The 19240-nt window shown below is 33.7% G+C and overlaps 1 protein-coding gene across 1 annotated transcript; it reads right to left on the reverse strand.

Moving 5' to 3' along the window:
- Window positions 1-2673: 2673 nt before the first annotated feature.
- Window positions 2674-7401, reverse strand: LOC149148969 (uncharacterized). Its single transcript, XM_089438239.1, has 3 exons — window positions 7167-7401; window positions 6741-6855; window positions 2674-3102 (listed from the first exon to the last, which is right to left on the reverse strand). Exons 1-3 carry the CDS (start codon window positions 7269-7271, stop codon window positions 2984-2986), a joined length of 339 nt encoding a protein of 112 aa, XP_089294365.1. The 5' UTR covers window positions 7272-7401; the 3' UTR covers window positions 2674-2983.
- Between the last annotated feature and the right edge of the window lie 11839 nt (window positions 7402-19240).

The following is a 19240-nucleotide window of genomic DNA, read 5'->3' on the forward strand; positions in this document are numbered from 1 at the left end:
GTGGACACCAAGCTGCAAATATCTGAATGTATGAGTCCTAACATGCCATCAAATCTACTATCACTTCTTAGAAATTTTGCCTTAGCATACTTCCCATGTACGCATCCTCTGCACACATCATCGTATTCTGTGCCAAGTTCTGGAACCCCTATTATCGTTTCTCTGAGCATATTGAGTGCTCAGTGGTGTAGATTTCCCATTCTCCTACGCCATAACTCATTCATCTCCTTCCCATTTCTATTGTCACTGCCTATTAGGATCATTGGAGAATCAATCTGTAATCGGTACAATCTGTTATTTCGAACTCCAATTTGTCTCACCTTTTTCCAGCTTGGGTGTTTGACATGGACTTTCTTCCCTAGAAAGTGAATATCATACCCCTTGACTTGTAACTGAGATACTGAAATCAAGTCCATACCCAATCTCGACACATGTAAGACGTCTTTAGCGCTAGTGCCTGTTCCTGAATCCCTCTGAAATGCTATGGTACCTCTCCCTACTAGAATGCACTTCGTTCTATTTCCCATAGTAATCTGTAAGTCCATCTGCTCCTCTTTGTAGCTAGAGAAATATTCTCTAACTCTTGTCATGTGAGTTGATGCTCCACTATCTATATACTAGACTCCCTGTGAAGTTGACCCTGCTAAGCAAGAAAATTTGTCTTCCAATTTGGAAGACAAATCTGAAGTCTCCTAAATGTTACTTTTTTCCATGCTTATGCTGAAAAATTTATAGTGTGATATTCCTCTTTTCCACCTTGACGTTGGCTTTGTTCTAGCAAACTACTGCAAAACCCTTTTGCGTTCAGCTAGAGATCTGCCCAATGAAGGTACTGAGCTACTTCCTTTGCCTCTGGAATCACTCAATCTAGAAGGATCGAAATTTTTTGCCCCTCTCAGAAAAATCGGTCTTTCTTCAAGCAACTCGACCCCTTTGCAAAACACTGTGTTGCCTTTGAGAATTTCGGCTTGCTACCCTTGTTGAGTAGCGAAATTCCTTTTCCTTTGTTTTCTTGTGCTCTTTGGTTGATCAACTTTGCTCTAATACCATGTGAAATTTTAATCTATTACAACAACTAGAAATTATTCTTCTAACTGAAAAATTAATTATTCAATTATTTGCTATGACAAACAACGAATAAAATCACAACTACAATTTTCACCATAAAAATACTGCAGAAAATAAAATATTGAAAACTGAGAAATTCTAGCACACACACGTGAATTTTGACGTAGTTATTTTTGGATAATTGTCCCCGGAAAAACCCAATGTGGGAAAACCGGTGAAGCAGATGGGGTTTTTATTATTATTCTTCAGCAGCAATTCTGAGTACAATAATTTAGATGACCAACTGGCAATCTAATATGAGGACAATACTGGCAAAATTATCGTGAGAATTTTCTCTCACCCACAACTATTTTCTGCCTCCAAAATTGCCTCCCTAGCCTCTGCGTTGAACTCCATGCGTCACCCTCTTTGCAGAGCTTACACTGTCTGTCTGAGAATTTCGTCCTTCCTTCCTTTGCTTCTTTCGGGGACTGAAAACCTTCTTCCCCAAATGTTGTTGCCTTCATCTTCCACCTGATACTCACCCTCTGGCTCTATCTTCTCTGTTGAATTAGCGCTACTAAGAAAATTGAACTATCTGGCAACTAAGTATTTGCACTAGTGTATTCTCCATCACCGCATATATCTCCTCTTATAATTCCCTATTGGAGCACCAATGGACAATATTAAAACTTAATCAATGGCTAGGATCATTTTTGGATCGATCTGTGTGAGTTTCTAGATGATTCTCACCTTATCTCAATTAATATTGATTAATTAACCATATTCCCTAAGTTTATACTTAGGAAATATTTATAAATCGGTTAATAATCTAATTGAGCCACTTCTAGGTGGAATTTCCAAAAAAAAATTCTTGGTTTCGGAGATCTCATTAATTCTAGCCTCTCCACCAAAGTTTGTGGCTAAAACACATCCAATGCTACAAAAACTAACAGGCCACACTTAGTGGGGTTGAATATTTTCCCCACATTAACTTAGGTGTGTAAGCAAGGCGGAAACAGGTCCCAAAGGCTAAAGCCCGTTACATAAGCTCATCATGCTAGCGTTCAATTATACAATTCCCCTGTGGGGTACAGAATTAAAAAAAAAAAAAAAAAAGAGGAAAGAGAAAGGGAGGGGAACACATGCCCTGTTGGACTTATGGTCTTCAAAAAAAAATCTTTGTGCCTTGTCCATTGGGCAATGGACTCTTTGTTTATGTGCATATGATCAGGTAACATAGATGTTTCATTCTTTATTCTTGATACCAAGTTTGAACATATAATAGAGAGATTTTTATTTTCTATAGATAAAATTTTGGTGACATATCATTTTTCTCAAATTTTGTTACTTCTTTTATAGCATTACAAGTTAAAAAATAATTTTCATGAAAAGACGAAAAATAGGATCATAGACGAGCAACATAATTGAAGTCGTAAGAAGCATACTCACTTTAAAATTTTAAAATATAGAAAGAAAGAATCACTTTTAACATAATAATTAGCTAAAATATTAATAATTAGTATAGTACAAATTGTTGTGCCCTAACATAACCCCTTGTCCAACAATGTTACATCTTTTGTATAAATGAAAAAAAATTAATTGTATGCAAGTGACCTAGGGATCGCTCAACTTTGGCCATATTTCATTAAACCTGCGTATCAATCCATTAGCACAATAATAACCTTCTTCCACCTTGACCACGGTGGCACAAAGACTGGTTTTTCAATCCAGAAGGATGGGATAGCAGGTTTCATCGTATTCAAATAAAAAAGAAGACATTTCTTAGGTACAAGTTACAACCCTTTATTGTATATTCCCTCACCGAAGAGCCCCCTTCCTTCTGGAGAGGAGCGAAGCCATTGTTTGATGGAGTGGTTTTGTTGGCTATCATGGATGGTTCCATGGAAGCCACAAGCCTTGCTGCAATGAAGCTTTATAGTAGATGCAAAGGAGGCATATTGATATATAGGGAGTCAGCTATGACAAAGCCTTGACAGTGCACCGACTCAGCTTCACCATTCTCCTCAACGCAGAAAGAAAACACCCACCAAACTGAATCAATTCAAAGCAACACATGAAAAATAGGTTAACCTACTGTGCACTTAGCATAAATCTGACAATATAGATTTTACACTCTTTTCCCACACAGTAAAGTGTTGAAAATGCAACAAGAAATTTTAATTTAATTTTGTCTTTGAATTAAATTAGGAATAAAATTGTAATTCCACATCACAAGACAACTTGTACAAGTTAACTAAGTTAAATTGACTTAGTTGGCTCAGTTAATGACTCAGCTTCACCATTCTCCTCAACGCAGAAAGAAAACACCCACCAAACTGAATCAATTCAAAGCAACGCATGAAAAATAGGATAGCCTACTGTGTACTTAGCGTAACTCCAACGACATAGATTTTACACTCTTTTCCCACATAGTAAAGTGTTGAAAATGCAATAAGAAATCTTAATTTGATTTTGTCCTTGAATTAAATTAGGAATAAAATTGTAATTCCACATCACAAGACAACTTGTACAAGTTAACTAAGTTCAGTTGACTTAGTTGGCTCAGTTAATTCGAGTTGAGTGTCTAACTTGAGTCATGTAGAGCATCTCCTATATTATAGGAGCCCTGGTTGAGTTTATTTTGGGTTGTGATTAATTAATTTAGTCTAATTGAGTTAAAATCAGTTATACTAGTTTCAACTGATGGAGGAACTAGTAGGAGGTCAAACAGTGGGGTGCTGCTTCATGTTTTCAACCAGTTAACTGATGATTCACTCATAAATAACTCATGCATGTCAAATCTGAGAGTTACCCAGTTGAGATTGGAGTTCAAGGACAATGTACTATCAATGGTATAATCATCCGAATTGTACAGGTGGTTTATGCAGTTAGTGGAAGGCTTATGAGGATTGCACAATTTATATTGAGGAATTCCCCTAATTAATAGAGGGTTAATTCCCAAAGAAAAAACGCAAGGAAATAGGAACTTGGGCAAGCCAAAATTTGATTAAGTATTGGCTTGGGCTTGTCTAGGGAGCTGTGAGACAGATAGAGATAGTGCAGAGATTGTTTGGGCTTGAGCAAAGCATTGTAATCTTCTCATATTTTCTGAGTGGAAGGCTTATGAGGATTGCACAATTTATATTGAGGAATTCCCCTAATTAATAGAGGGTTAATTCCCAAAGAAACAACGCAAGGAAATAGGAACTTGGGCAAGCCAAAATTTGATTAAGTATTGGCTTGGGCTTGTCTAGGGAGCTGTGAGACAGATAGAGATTGTTTGGGCTTGAGCAAAGCATTGTAATCTTCTCATATTTTCTGACTAATGCAATATACAGATAGCAGGGGTTTTTAGCTTTGGCTTTCCCCAAGAAATCATTGTGTAATGTGTTAATTGAATTCTTTATCTTGTATGCTTGGTGATTTCGTGATCATTTAATTGTTTTTGTTGATGAGTAGAGTAAATTCAAGTTTATTGTTTTAGTAAATTACAATTAGCAGTTTGAATCTACAAAGAATTTCTACATAAAGCACATCTTCTCAATCAAATACCCCAATTAAAAACAATAAACTTTTCGTTATAATCCTCAAAGGTTACCTTTAACTTAGTTTAAGAATCCATTGAAAATAAAAACAAACAAACCAAAAAAAAAGAGAAAAGAAGAAGTCCTTCTAGTCCAAACAAACCTCTATATTATTAATGATGCTACAGTTACGGGCTGATTTCTGTCGAAATATGCAGTTTGCTGTCCTTATATTTGGCCAATCAGAAGCTCCAAATCATCTGATTAATTCGAATGGTGAAAGCTTTACTTTAGATTGTTAGAACCTTTCAATGAGATTCATACTGACAGAAAAAGGCTTGGTTCAGGCTCTAGACTTCAGACAGATTCAAGACCATCAAAGGTGAACTGATAGCACATAGTACTTACACTGGTTTCTTTATTTTGAGCTCGGGAAGCTCAAAGGACGTCAAACATAACACCATGCTCATTAGTAAGCCATGTTCTCAACGTGGATGGGGAGATATGCGAACCCTCTGCGTTCCCTGAAGAAAGAGCATACCCTACCCATCCAGGAAATGACTATGGGTGAACTAAGTAAGCTTGTACATAGATTTCTGTATGGAAATAATGCCCTGATCAAGAATCGAACGCACAATAACAGCTGTTAAATTTTGCCTAATCTAAAAATCAACTGGCTTGAATTAAGAACATCTGGTTTTTACAATACACACCGGGATGCAGCTCAGAGCAGCCTGCAAATCTTCATAAATCTTATGAATTAGCCTGATGGGAACATTTTCATTGGTTACCTCTGAAACTAACCAGTGGACCTGATACTAATATAATACGATGCTACTCAAGTGGGTTGTAATCAAGTGGTTCTAAAAATCAAAAGGCTTGAATTGGCTTGAATTAAGAACATCTGTTTTTTACAATACACACCGGGACGCAGCTCAGAGCAGCCTGCAAATCGTCATAAATCTTATGAATTAACCTGATGGGAACATTTTCATTGGTTACCTCTGAAACTAACCAGTGGACCTGATACTTATATAATACGATGCTACTCAAGTGGGTTGTGATCAAGTGGTTCTAAAAATCAAAAGGCTTCAATGGGCTTGAATTAAGAACATCTGGTTTTTACAATACACACCGGGATGCAGCTCAGAGCAGCCTGCAAATTTTCATAAATCTTATGAGTTAGCCTGATGGGAACATTTTCATTGGTTACCTCTGAAACTAACCAGTGGACCTGATACTAATATAATACGATGCTACTCAAGTGGGTTGTGATCAAGTGGTTCAGACCTGGATTCATGACCCCCTGAACTTTGAAGACATGTTGCAGCACTCCTACCTTCGGTAAGCAAGTAGAGCCCAATTCCTTAACAAAGGGCCATTTACCATCCACAAAAAAGAAATGATCCTGTAGTGTATCGTCTAAAGCTAGAAGAAATAAATAATGCTTCTAGAGCTACAATTTCATTTCGATTATAGAGCAAATAGCACCTGTGTTAGGTTTCTTCTCACGAATTTGCAGGCTATGAATGCATTGGAGTGATAAATTATGAAACAATGCATCTTCATATCCAGCATCCCAAGATGAAGTAGCTAAGAACAGAGAAGAGCCCATTTTGAAAACAAAGATCAGGAAATGCTAAACAATGTACCCACTTACAGATACGTATGAATTGTCCTCGTTTGCATGCAGAATCTAAAAATCTCTGTTCAAAAGAGCCCAAAAAACACCAGACAAGTGTCACAAGCTTCGACTGACGTACAAAGAATTTTAACAAAAGATTTTAAAAATTATTCTCAGTCGGGCTTGGATGTTAGGAGAAATGGGTTTGATACTCAAACTCATTAATTTTTGGATTTTCTCTATGCATTGTATTTTTTTATAGGAGACTGTTTGGTTCTCCTGTATTTTATGGACATCATTGTATTTAATGATATTTGTGATGATTAAGTAAAAAATTTGACATTATTAGGTTCCTTTACTTGTGATCATTAATTAAACATAAATATAATTATCTTATCTTTATCAATCAAGTACCATCTTTCCACCACAGATTCTCAAGATCAATCTTTATATATCCACATCTAGTGACACAGAAAAGCTAGTGCCTGGAATGCATGGACAGTTTTTAATTGTAAAAACTACCTATAGAGGGCTATCTTTACCTGAGACATGTTCTAAGCAAGCACGGTTTCCCTTGGATGGTCGTCTTCCGTTGAAAGTTCGAAGGGTGTCATAACTCGCACCAGTGCGAATGAATCGTCCAGAGAGGTGAATATCCTGTCAAAAGATTCATTGAGAATCCCGAAAATAAGAAGATGGAAAACAAATGTGTGCCAGTGACGGGAAAAACGAAGGGAGAGTTGAATGCATTCGGATTTGAATGACTCTAACAAGATTTATAGGTCGTAAATAATTTATGGGTGTTGGAAACCATAAGTAATTCCAACTACCTGTCCGCAATATTCAACAAACTATTACGCAATATTCAACAAACTATTAAATGCTGTATCAGCCAATGAGGGAGGCTTCTCATGGAAGCCACCGACTAAACCCTGCTCCAGAAACATCTACAAGCAAGCACGGTTTACCTTGGATTGTCGTCTTCCGTTGAAAGTTCGAAGGGTGTAATAACTCGCTCGGATCAGTGTGAATGAATCGTCAAGAGAGGTGAATGTCTTGTCAAAAAGATTCATTGAGAAACGCGAAAATAAGATGGAAAACAAATGTGTGCTAGGCTGTCCAGTGACGGGCAAAACGAAGGGAGAGTAGAATGCATTCGGATGCCATCAGGTATATATCAGTTTCAGCCTCCCTGAGTGGAGCTTGACCGCACACTTTAATTGTGATAAAAGTATGAAGGTATTAAATCTATTTCTAATTAAAAATATTTATTTTAATTTAAAATTAAAATTTTAATAAAAAAAATTGTCTAATAATTAGATTTTGGTAATATTTAATAAGAAAATATCAAAGTTATAATGTATATTTTAAATAATTGTTAAAAATAAAGTTTCACATTTAAAAAAAATAAAAATAGTTAATATTAACATGTTTTATATAATGTCCACTGGGCTTTGGATTGACGGTGAATGGGTGCACTGTTAAGGCACTCCCTGCGATAGGTCACCGGTTCCACCGGTTCCACTCTTTGCGATAGGTCACCGGTTCAAATCCCCAGTGGGTACTTAGGTTAGTCTTAACTAGAAAAAAAAAAAAAAAACATGTTTTATATAATAATTATGCCACTTAGTTTAAATATAACTAAACTAAATTAAAAAACAATAAAACAATAAGATAATTACATTTAGGTAAAATAATGTAATAGTTCTTTTATGCATTTATTATTTATTATCTTTGTTCTTTATGTTTACTTGATATTAGTAAATAAAATATTTTAATAAAGACGTGCTCAAGCGATGCTACATTGTAGTTGGTCTGTACCACTTAGTTTAAATATCGATAAATTAAAGTAAAAAACATAAAGACATAAAGATAGTTTATATTTCATTATCTTTAAAGATAACTCTATGTTTACTTGTTTCTAGAGTCTTCATATCGTTGTTACTATTATTTGTAGTTTCTCTTGTATAAAAAAAATGTATTTTTGTAATGTTCTTTCAAAAATAATATGTTAGAGTCACAAACCAAATCTTTTATTTGTCTAGAGACCAAACACATAAAAATATAAAATTGTTCAATTTGTTCAAGGAAAAACATAAAATGCTTCAATACTCAATAAGATGATTATGCTTGTTTACATAAGAAAATAACATAATACTACATCCGAGAACAATTAATTACTCATGTTACTTATACAATGGCTTGTTGAGTGCAAAGTAACTGATATCTTGATGCTTCAAAACTAATGTATTATCCAAAGGATATTCTCTACGGAAAATGTAATGAATAAGTTAGAAAGTATCGAAAATGTTCTTCAATGAGACATTATTACTAGCTCATTCAACGTTATTGATTGAAATTGAATCTCACTTCTAGATAAAATGTTGTCATTATTGTTTTTATGGTGCATCGTATTTGGATGCACAAATGCTACAATGAAAAGATTCTTCAATTAGGAACTTGTTCATGGTGGCATTTGTGCATTGAAATAAGATGGACCCTAGCTCAATTGGTGTGAATGAGCAAAATTGAACTTCACAACCAAGCTGGCTAGACATAACCACAATTTGTATTATGCAAAGTGTCATTTTTAGTAACCGCAACTTAGTTTAAATATACCCAAATTAAAGTAAAAAACAATAAAGATTTTTTGATGGATAGATGGATAAACTAGAAATGGTGCCAACATTTTTGTAACATTTTAAATTTTCAACTAATTATATTTGTCAAAGTGAAAAGTTGGAAATCTCCATTTTCTGCAACATAAACATTATGGTAATCATTACGTAGTGGGTGATTTGATGCACCAAATAAGGCACTAACCCCCAATGGCAAAGGCAAACGATGCAACTATAGAAAAGATCAGAAACAAATGAAATTTGCAAAAGCCCCATACAATTTCTAGCATGCTTCCCCATACAATTTCCAACATAAACAATATGATTTCTAGAGATAAAAATTATTTGATGAAATAGATGGTTGGATTTTTTGCGATTAAAATCCTGCTAAGATAAAAATTATTTGATGAAATAGATGGTTTGATTTTTTCCCATTAAAACCCTGCTATACCATACAATTTTCAATTACTAAAACACATTTTCGACTCGAAAAATTATGCATAATTTCACCAATGTATAATGAACAAGATGGTGGGAAAAATCTACAATCAACCCATGGTTGTCCCGTGAAATTTCCAATGTCCACAATGCCATCTTTCAAATGAGAGCTACAATTTTCTATAAAAAAACTACTTTGAAGACAAATCATTATTATGTAAATTAATAATAAGACTTATGGTAATGTCCAATACTCAGTGGTAACTCGTATAATATTAAAAGAGGTGAGCTCATTGAGGTAGACTTGTGCAACACAAAATAATATTGGACTAAATTAAATATTTTTTAAAACGTGACAACATAGAGACAAATAAAAATATGAATATATTAAAATTAATTTTAAATAAAAATAAAAATCAATCTCACTTGTATGAGTTATAACAACTATAAAAACTATGTTGAATAATAATAACACAATAATCACAGGGATTACATTGCCAACTTTAACTTCACAAGTTGCTATTTTCCAAATCTTTTATATTTGAGTGCAGACAATAATGACAAGAGGTTTTTAATATTTGAGTAGATTGAAGAATGAGATGTGTATATATAAGACAACAGGTCTTTAATATTTGAGTAGAATGAAGAATGAGATGTGTATATATAAGACAAGGTCTTTAATATTTGAGTAGAATGAAGAATGAGTTGTGTATATAAAAGACAACAGGTATTTAATATTTGAGTAGAATAAGACAACAGGGCTTTAATATTTGAATAGAATGAAGAATGAGATGTGTACATATAAGACAAGATTACGCTCAAATTTTGTTTTAATTTTATTAATTTCTTGTTTTTAAATTTGTTTTTTACTAATTAATTATACTCATTGAAATGGAAATTTTATTGTATAATTGTTGCTTCCAAGCAAAGAAAAGTATAGAAAGGTGAGAGGAAAAAAAGTCAAATTAAAAATTAACCAAAAAAAAACTATGATTAATGGAATAGGAAGTCAAATTAAAAATTAACAAAAAAAAACTATGATTAATGGAATAGGAATTGAAAATCGAAAAAAAAAACAAAGGCCATAGAAAAAACAAAAAAAAAAATGTAAGTCAAATTAAAAAGTAATAAAAAAATAAATTTGAAAAAGGTTTTTGTTTTTGTTTTGTTTTTTTTTTTTTTTTCTCTTTAAAATTTATAATCTTAAATTGAAATATAGAGAAAAATTATAGTTCATGAAAGTGGAAACAATAGAAAAATAAAAAAAATCAAAATAAAAAGAAATAAACTAAAAACAAAAAATTAGTAACTAATAGAAAATAAAAATAAAAATTTTAATGACTTTTTCTCCATCTCAGTAATGGAAGCTACTAAATAACTCATAAGGCCTCAACCAATCACCTTACAAATAAATAAATTTAAATAATAAAAAAATAAATTCACAACGTTAAAATATGGATAAACGATATAATTTTTTTGTCAAAGACAAAGCAATACAAAGTCAAAGGAAATTGAATGCATAATACTATGACTGCGACACATATAATAAGCTAAGTTGTAATTCAATGTTATGTTACATCATGAATAGTTTTGAAGAGTTTAAAATTTGCTTACAATTTAGTTAATTATTATTACATGCCCCCTACATTAGGTGGACACTAGTTCAATAAGTCTCTCCTACAACTATTCCTCTGCATGGAGGACTTACTTCCATGACATACCTCAATGGTAGGGGACTTACTGGAATTTCAACACTTAAAGATTTATGTTGTCTAGTTGATGGTTTGGGACTCTGTTGGCATGATGGTGGAAAGTAGCTCTATCGATTCTTTACAAATGGATAGGGTGTGGCTCCCCTTCCACCACAAGCCAATGAATTATTTGAAGAGTCTCCATGATGGTTACCTATCAACCATATCTTCAAAATCTCTGGGCCACTACCATTTTGGTTCTCATTGTATTTTCTATTACTAGTTAATTATGTAGTTTCCATTAGCAATGGCTCCATGCTTTGGGCACTGTAGAAAAGCTTCACTACACCAAACCACAGTGAAACTAGCAATTAGGAATGTAGGAAAAACTTTTCACCACTTTTGTATGCCTAACATCAAGCAACATGTATGCATTCTCAATGAAGAGGTCAAGTAGGAACAAGCCTCTTACTCAAATGAGGAGGTGAAATTCATGTTTTATAATCATGTTCAGGAGCCCGAAACTAGCAATGCCTGAGAAGCTAAGTTTCATCACAATCTAGAGCTTTACTAGCATAACCATACATTTGTAGCTCGCACCCTCCAAGCCCATGATGTAGACCACTTAGAGTTCCACCGACATCTCAAGCATTTGGAGAAGCAGTTGTATCTTCTAGTCACTCAATATATGTAGTTAGCTAAGGAACATGGAGGAGTTATGGTCTTTGTTGCAACTGGTAGCTCAAAGGGTAACCCAAATAACCCTATAATAGTCTCGAAAATCCCATGTGTACAATATTTTTGGTCTATCTTTGGTCTCTAGTTATCGCGATTCTAGTTTTATATTTGTGATTAAGGGTGAAAATGTGAAGTTGGGTTACACTTTTGTGAGAATTGCTCGCAAAAAAAATCATAATTGTACTTTAATTAATTTTTCCACCGAACTTATTAATATTTTCGGCTGAAAAATTTGTCGTTTAAACTAACGAAAGTCGTGCAATAGACTTTTGGCTGGTGGGGAAAAATCCAACGACTAGATTTTTCGGCTAAACAAGTTGTTCGACTAAAAATTTGTATATATATATGTTGACTGTGAGTCCTTCGCAAACTTTTCAACAATCGTTCGGCAATTCACTTGCAGTTGTTTGGGAATTTGTTTGGTAGTTTGTTTGTAGTTGTTGTGCTAGAGGAATTTTTGAAAGCATAGTGTGGGTCATTTTTTGTTTTCTTGTTTTATGTTGATTTTTTCTGTCAGGACTTCTTTTGGTGATTTGTTTTTGGTTTTTGCAGGATAGTTGGCCACCAAAAGAGGTCGTGTAGCTGGTTTGCGCTCGAGGAATTTTGTCTCTCTCTTGTCTGACTGCACAACAGAAAAAAAACAAGGTTAGTGATCTTTGTGTTTCTACGAAACTCTTTCCTCAACCTCAAACAATTAAATGAGTTTATGAAACAACACAAAACGTTGAGTGTGTGTTGAATTTAAGGATTTAGAGTAGGTGATGGATTTAAGGAACCGATCAGGTCTAGCGAACCTTGGGATGAAAGTTTCATGGCTTTTACATGGTTTGATTTCTCAACAGTTGTTTGTCTGGTAAACTATTCAACCTGAATATGCTTATTCACTTCCTTATACCTCTCTTTGCCTTATGCTTGACTTTGCCATTATGTATATAAATACATCATCCTATCAGTTGTATTGTATTTGCCTCCCAATTTCTTTAAACTTCTAGTCAGCAATAGCTAGTTTAAAAGGGGTTGTATTCTTTTTGTGATCTAGAGCTTTATTGCTTTGCCTTGAATAGAAGATCAACATAGTGCACTTTTACATAAACAAAGTGAAATGTCAAATTATTAGGGAAAATGCAATGACCATTATTTGGCACTCGATAATATAGTTTGAGAGTTTCCTCTCATTGTCCACTCATCATATTTTCTCTCAACAATGCATTCACATTACATGAGAATATGTATGTGGATTTACATTGAGTTTTCTTGCATTCAGTGGCATCAGTACTATTTCCAACGCTATCGTAACTCCCGACTTCATCATTATATGTCAACTCCTAAACAAAATGAGAGTCCTCTGGTCCATGTTCAAGGAGAAAATTTGAATATTTCTTCTCGGGAATGTCTCTTTGTTTTAACAGCTTTATTCAGGTTCAGCATTTAAAATAAAATTTAATGTTTCTCTTCAATTTGCTAACTTAATATCTAAAGAATTTACTTTTTCCATTCCACACCTGATTTATAAAACCTGTTAGGACTTTTCATTACTTGTTGTGCTAGCTATCGTAGCTCTTGACTTCATCATTACATGTAAACTCCTAAACAAAATGAGAGTCCTCTGGTCCATATCCAAGGAGAAAATTTGAATATTTCTCCTCGGGAATGTCTCTTTGTTTTAACAACTTCATTCCTAAGAATTCAATATAGAATTTACTGTTTCTCTTCTATCTAAAATATTTATTTATTCCATTCCACACCTTATTTATAAAACCTATTATGATTTTGCATTACTTGTAGTGCTAGTACAATGAGAGGAGGTCACCCTTCATGGGTAAATTTTCATTATCTACAAAATATGCATAGAAATATGTTTACACCACATATCTCAAATTTTCTCTCCAAGGTGATACTAAAGATCAGTGCTAATAATGTTCTCTCAAACTTGGCTTTTATGCAGGGAAATTTAGGCAAACACATAGCCAACTATGGTGACTATTGAGCAACTTCTACATAAATTGACACGACCCTTATTAGCAGATCTAGGCACAATTTAAGAGCAACATTTGTCCACTAGACACTTTCATAGTAGTAGATGACTAATACACGTTGAGTCCTATGTAAAAACACAGTATATTCATAGTTTATTGAGGTTGTGATGATACAGGTGGTTGTCTTAAGGCTACAATAATATGCTATCTCACTGTTTGTATGCAAGGAAAATTCATATTGGACCCATAGGAGTCCAATCATCAAGAGCTCAATGTGAGTAGGCAGAATTTCTTGTTGCATAGCCTTGGGTATTAATTAAAATTGGAATTGTATTTCTCCACCATCTATAATCAATTTGATTTTGACCCTTTATCATTTTATTATATTTATTTTATCATACCTACTATATGTAGGTTGCATCACACTACAAATTATTATAAATCATAAGATTTGTTTCTTACTAATTTCAACTCTATCATCAATTTGATTTTGACTCTTTATGATATCGATATATATGTTTTATCATACATGTTATATGTCCCTTGCAGCATTATGTTAGCCTAAATTATTATAAATTATAAGTAATTTCTTATTGATTTCAATGCTATAACCATTAATATATACATGTAGGATGAGGTACCTTAAATCTAGAAGAAAAAGTTCATGAAGTTTCACTTATTTCTAATTAATTTATGTCATCTTATCGAAGAGTAGCATTTTGTTTTTTTATCCTAGTTGGCTCTGTTGACCACTACGTGTCAACGACCCATAGTAGTACAGCCCCTTTTTTGAAAAATGGATAGCGCCTGATCGATGGGTCCGTATCATCCAACTATCATCATCAGCCTGATTATCATGTTATAATGTAAACCCATTCTGCATATATGTGATGTAAATAATCTCAACAGATCTGTGTCATGTATGTAATTGCCTAGGTAAACCTATTTTTCTGGTAATGATCTACATTCCGGGAGTTTTTTTGTCTCACCGATCCATTCTCGAATGGTCGGCAGAGTTTCCCTTCAGCCTTACCCCAAATCCAGAATGAATTTTGTCACCAGGATCTTAGGCAAGTCCTAGTGTTATAGATCGAGTCTGTGTAAAAGTGATTTGGGAATAATCCTAACTATTTGGTTAGGTTATTTTATTACAAGTTGCTTAGTCTGCTGGATTATATTTGTGTCACAGAAATGGGTAGTTTGTGAGGGTCTTTTTCAAATGGGTTTTCCCCCTTGAGATGTAAAAAATGTAAAAAAATCATGATGTAAAGTGTCTTGAGGGTTAGAAAAATAATTTATCCCTTCATAGGTCCTAGGTCCTAGGTAAATTTAAATTTTCCAAAGGTAAAATTCGTGGGTCCTTTAAAAAATTAAATCTTAACAGGTCCAGGGACTAAGGTTAATTGATTATTTTGCTAAATTTTATGCCTTGGGTCCCTAGGGTTAATTCAAAGTCAAAATTTTGAGGAAATTAATGAAAATTTTTAATTGTTGAATTTATTAAAATGCATTTAATTGAAAAATTCGAAATTTCCTCAATATTTAAAATTTCGACGGATGAGATTAAAAGAAATTTTGATCCTCATCAACGGTCGAGATTACTTTGACAAGGATCACTCGAACTAGCCATTGGAAGATTTATCTTTAAATAGGAGGTCAGTTGTCAGTTGAGATCATTCGATCTTTGAGTCATGTGCTAAGTGAAAGCTCTCTTGTAATCTTTTTTATGAGCAATAAAGAAAGACTTTGGGGTTAATTTCTGCTGGTGTTACTCTTCGTGGAAATGTTGTAAGATGTGTTATTTTCATGCATAGATTTCCTTTCAGCCATTGATGATAGCTTTTTGAAGAGTGATTTGAGCACGAGTATCTTGCTCAATCACTAGGGTTTGAATGGTAATTTAAGTTCTGAATATAATGGCAGGTATCTCTATTAAATCTGAATTTTATTATCATTTTCTCACTCTACGTTAATGGTTGAATTGAGTTGTGCAAGGAATTCTTGATTTTGAGATCATCGGGCGTTCGGGGAAGTTTTTAGTTGTACCAGCCAACTCCCGATTAGTATTTTCTGAAGAGCCCAGCTTGATTGAATCCCGGGCTTATCATAAGAAGTTTCATTGTTGATGCATGAAGGGTTTTGGGCAAAGCACCTCCGTTTAAATTTAAAATTTCAAAAAAAAATCTGTGCTAAATTGATAAATCTGGCTTTTAAGAGCCTCAGATTATCAGATTTGGGAGCGGAGTTGGACTCACACTCGCTAGATCTGGTAGATCTGCTACTCCTGTGCATAGATCTGTAATTTTTATTTTTATTTTTTTGACTTAAGGTTTCTGGGGTTTCATTTTTTGGTATATCAAGATTCTGGGTGTTTGTGTTTTCAGGAACAGGTTGCAGATCTAAAGGTGAAGTTTGATTTTGAAGCCAGATCTAGGCCCTGGAGGGTAAGATCTGGCCTTAGAACCATCTCTTACAGGGGCATTATTTCTGCAATCCAGGGTTTTAATTATTTATTTATTTAATTTAATTTAATATATATATATATATATATATATATATATATATATATATATATATATATATTGGAGACGATTTTATAGGGGTTTCAAGTAATAAATCTGAAGCAGAACATATAAATTTTATTCAGAAATCTCTGGGAAATTTTTAAGGGTTTATTAGGCTGCTATTTTCTTTTCCTGTCTGTTGCTGCCTGGGGTTTTCATTACATCTCTCCCTCTACCCATATGCTACCTGCAAAGCCTGCATATTTCCTCCAAACCTCAGACTTCCGTCCCTCATCCGCTGCCTTTCCCTCTGTCGCTCCTTCAAACCTGTGCCCGTTCCCCTGCTAAGCCTTGAACCCCTCCGCGCAGCTGTATCCACCCTTATCCGCGTGAGCTTATCCCTCCTCCGTCCCTCCTTTTTCTTTCCCACAACCTCCTTCTCGATTTTCCGTCGTCCCTCCTCATCAACGCAGCTCCAACTCTGCCATTCCCTCTCTATCTGCGTCTTCACTCCACGCTATCCATCGCGCTACCATCTACGCTACTATCTGACCTGCGTTTCTTCCAAACATTGCCTCGGCCCTGCAGATTTCAGATTCCATTGATTTTCCCTCCTTCATCTCTGTCCTCCGTCGACCTGCAGAAAAACAACAAAGCATTTCGACCCTTCTTTTTTTTAGTTTGTGTGGTTAGGTTAGCGTATTCATATATTTTTTTTAGTTTCATTTGATTATCGATTTAGGGTTAGACATCTTTTGGTCTTGTTTTTTTTTTTTTAGTTCTTTTATTTAGATTTTTTATTTTATTTTGGTTTTGTTGTTTATATTACTTAGGTTAGGTTTCATAAAAAAAAAAGGGAAATAAATTCCGATTTAGTTTTGTTCCATTTCTTTTGTTTTTTGTTTTTGTTTTGTTTGTTTGTTTGTTCTTTTTTTTTTTTTATGATTTCAATTTTATATTAGAAATCTAAAACATTTAAAAAATTAAAAAAAAAATTCTAAAAAAAAAAAAAAAGCTAAAAGGGACTGCACATTTTGTCACTTTAAGAAATCCTAAAGTATTAAATCAAAATAAGTTTTTTTTTTTTGATAGGTAAGACCCATGGGGGATTTGAACCAGTGACCTATCACACGGAGTGCCTTAACAATGTACCCATTCACCGTCAATCCAAAGCCCCATGGGCAAATTGAAATAAGTTTCATATTTAAGGGGTTTCAAATTTTTTATGTGGCCTCTGGCCCATTAAAAAATTTAAAAAATTGTTAAATCTTTTTCGATTTATTTCGGTCACATTTAACCTTGCTTAGCACATCGAAAAGTTTTCCTAAGACTAATCAAATTCATCAAGGATAAAATCTAAAGGTGAACTTTTGTGGTATTAGTATTTTCCATTTCTCTATAGTTAAATGTGCTTAAATTTTTATCTGAAGATTAACTATTTGAAAGTGGTGAATTTCCTAGATTTGGGTCATTAAGCATAATCATTTAAATTCTAGGCTCTGAACTGGTTAGCTTTTAAATTTCGTGGTTGATTAAGGTATTTGTATCTCTTGAAATTTAATTGCTAAGACATTGTGCATCTGTTGAATATCTTGCATCTATCTATAGTTATTGCTTGGATTATTTAATGCTCATTACATGCTAGACATTTTGCAAATATTTTCAAGCGATTGTTAAAGATTTTTATTGTGGAATTACAAATAGATTTCATTTTCCTAAGCAACAGTAGCTAATCAATTACTTGGTTTTCATTTTACCTAGCAAGATCATTAACTCCATAAGGCACTGGTATTAATCATTTAAAATCTAAATCAAATCTCAAGTCTTGCTGAATCTTAATCAAGTATTTGATTGCCTCGCTGTGTCTCCCGAACCGGTTGATTCCCAGCTAGTTCTTCTTTATCCCAATTTTCCATAGGGTCTACCCCCCTTAGCCTGCTGTACGAAGACAACTTAAATGGAGAGATTTGGTATCAGGGTGTCAGCCCCCAATTTGAGCGTTGTCACGGTACCTAGACATTCTGTGCGACAACAGGCTCAAACCACATTCACTAATATTATAGGAACCATAGGGGAAGGAACTATAAAAGTATTAGTCAAAAAATATGACTTATTAATGATGACATAAATTAAAAGTTACAATAGGTTTTTTGGAAATATTAATGTTCAATTGATGGTTTTAATAAATCTAATATTGGTGTGTAATATATTTGATAAATCGTAAATTGAAAAATATTTTGTAGAATATCAAATTCTAGGCCTGATCTCTCTTGTATTTAATACTTGTATATCTTTTTGTTGCTCAAACTCTTGTGAAGGGAAAGTTGGTCCTATAAGAGAGAACCCAGGGGCAACTACTTGACAAGCCACCCACTACAATCTTCTTAGTTTCAGATGTCATGGACCTAATGTGGGAAGCCCCATAGCAGATATTTAAAGAAAATAAAATCACTAAACATTAATATCGTAGATACCAAAGGTAGCACGACGATAAAAATATTCATGATAAAAAAAACTATTCAAACCTAAATCACAATGAATCAAAGCAAAAGAGATGGGCTTGTAGTGAAGAGAGCATTTTTTTTCATATTTTTTATTTGGATTTATTCTTTTATGTAGTGATCAAGACCCCATTAAAAAGAACCTATTCTAGCCCTTGCATAAAACTAGTAATCATAAATCCCTTACATAGTATTAATAACTGCAAATAAGCAAAGTTTGCACTCAAAATAACTCAAACAAGATATTTAGTATTATTTGATCATTGCAAATGAGGAGAATCCCATATTGTATAAAATGGATTCCTCATTGCTTATAATGAGTTACAATAAGTGGGCTCAAAACCATGAGTACTTAAGACCACTTACACAAACTATGAAGAATATTACAATATCTCCCTCAAAATGCTCATCAAAGGGATTTTTTTACAATATAATAATAAAAGTTCCCTTAAAAGGGTTTACATTGAAATCTTGGGTGCATTAGGAATATATTCTTCCTCAAATCACAAATTCAATAGCCATATCTATAATAGAATTAAGGAAAATGCCTTTAACAATTTCTCTCAATTTTTATTG

Source organism: Pinus tabuliformis, chromosome 9 (genome assembly GCF_031772625.1).
Source record: "Pinus tabuliformis cultivar Carrire ecotype Pingquan chromosome 9, CPIR1, whole genome shotgun sequence".
Taxonomy (NCBI): domain Eukaryota; kingdom Viridiplantae; phylum Streptophyta; class Pinopsida; order Pinales; family Pinaceae; genus Pinus; species Pinus tabuliformis.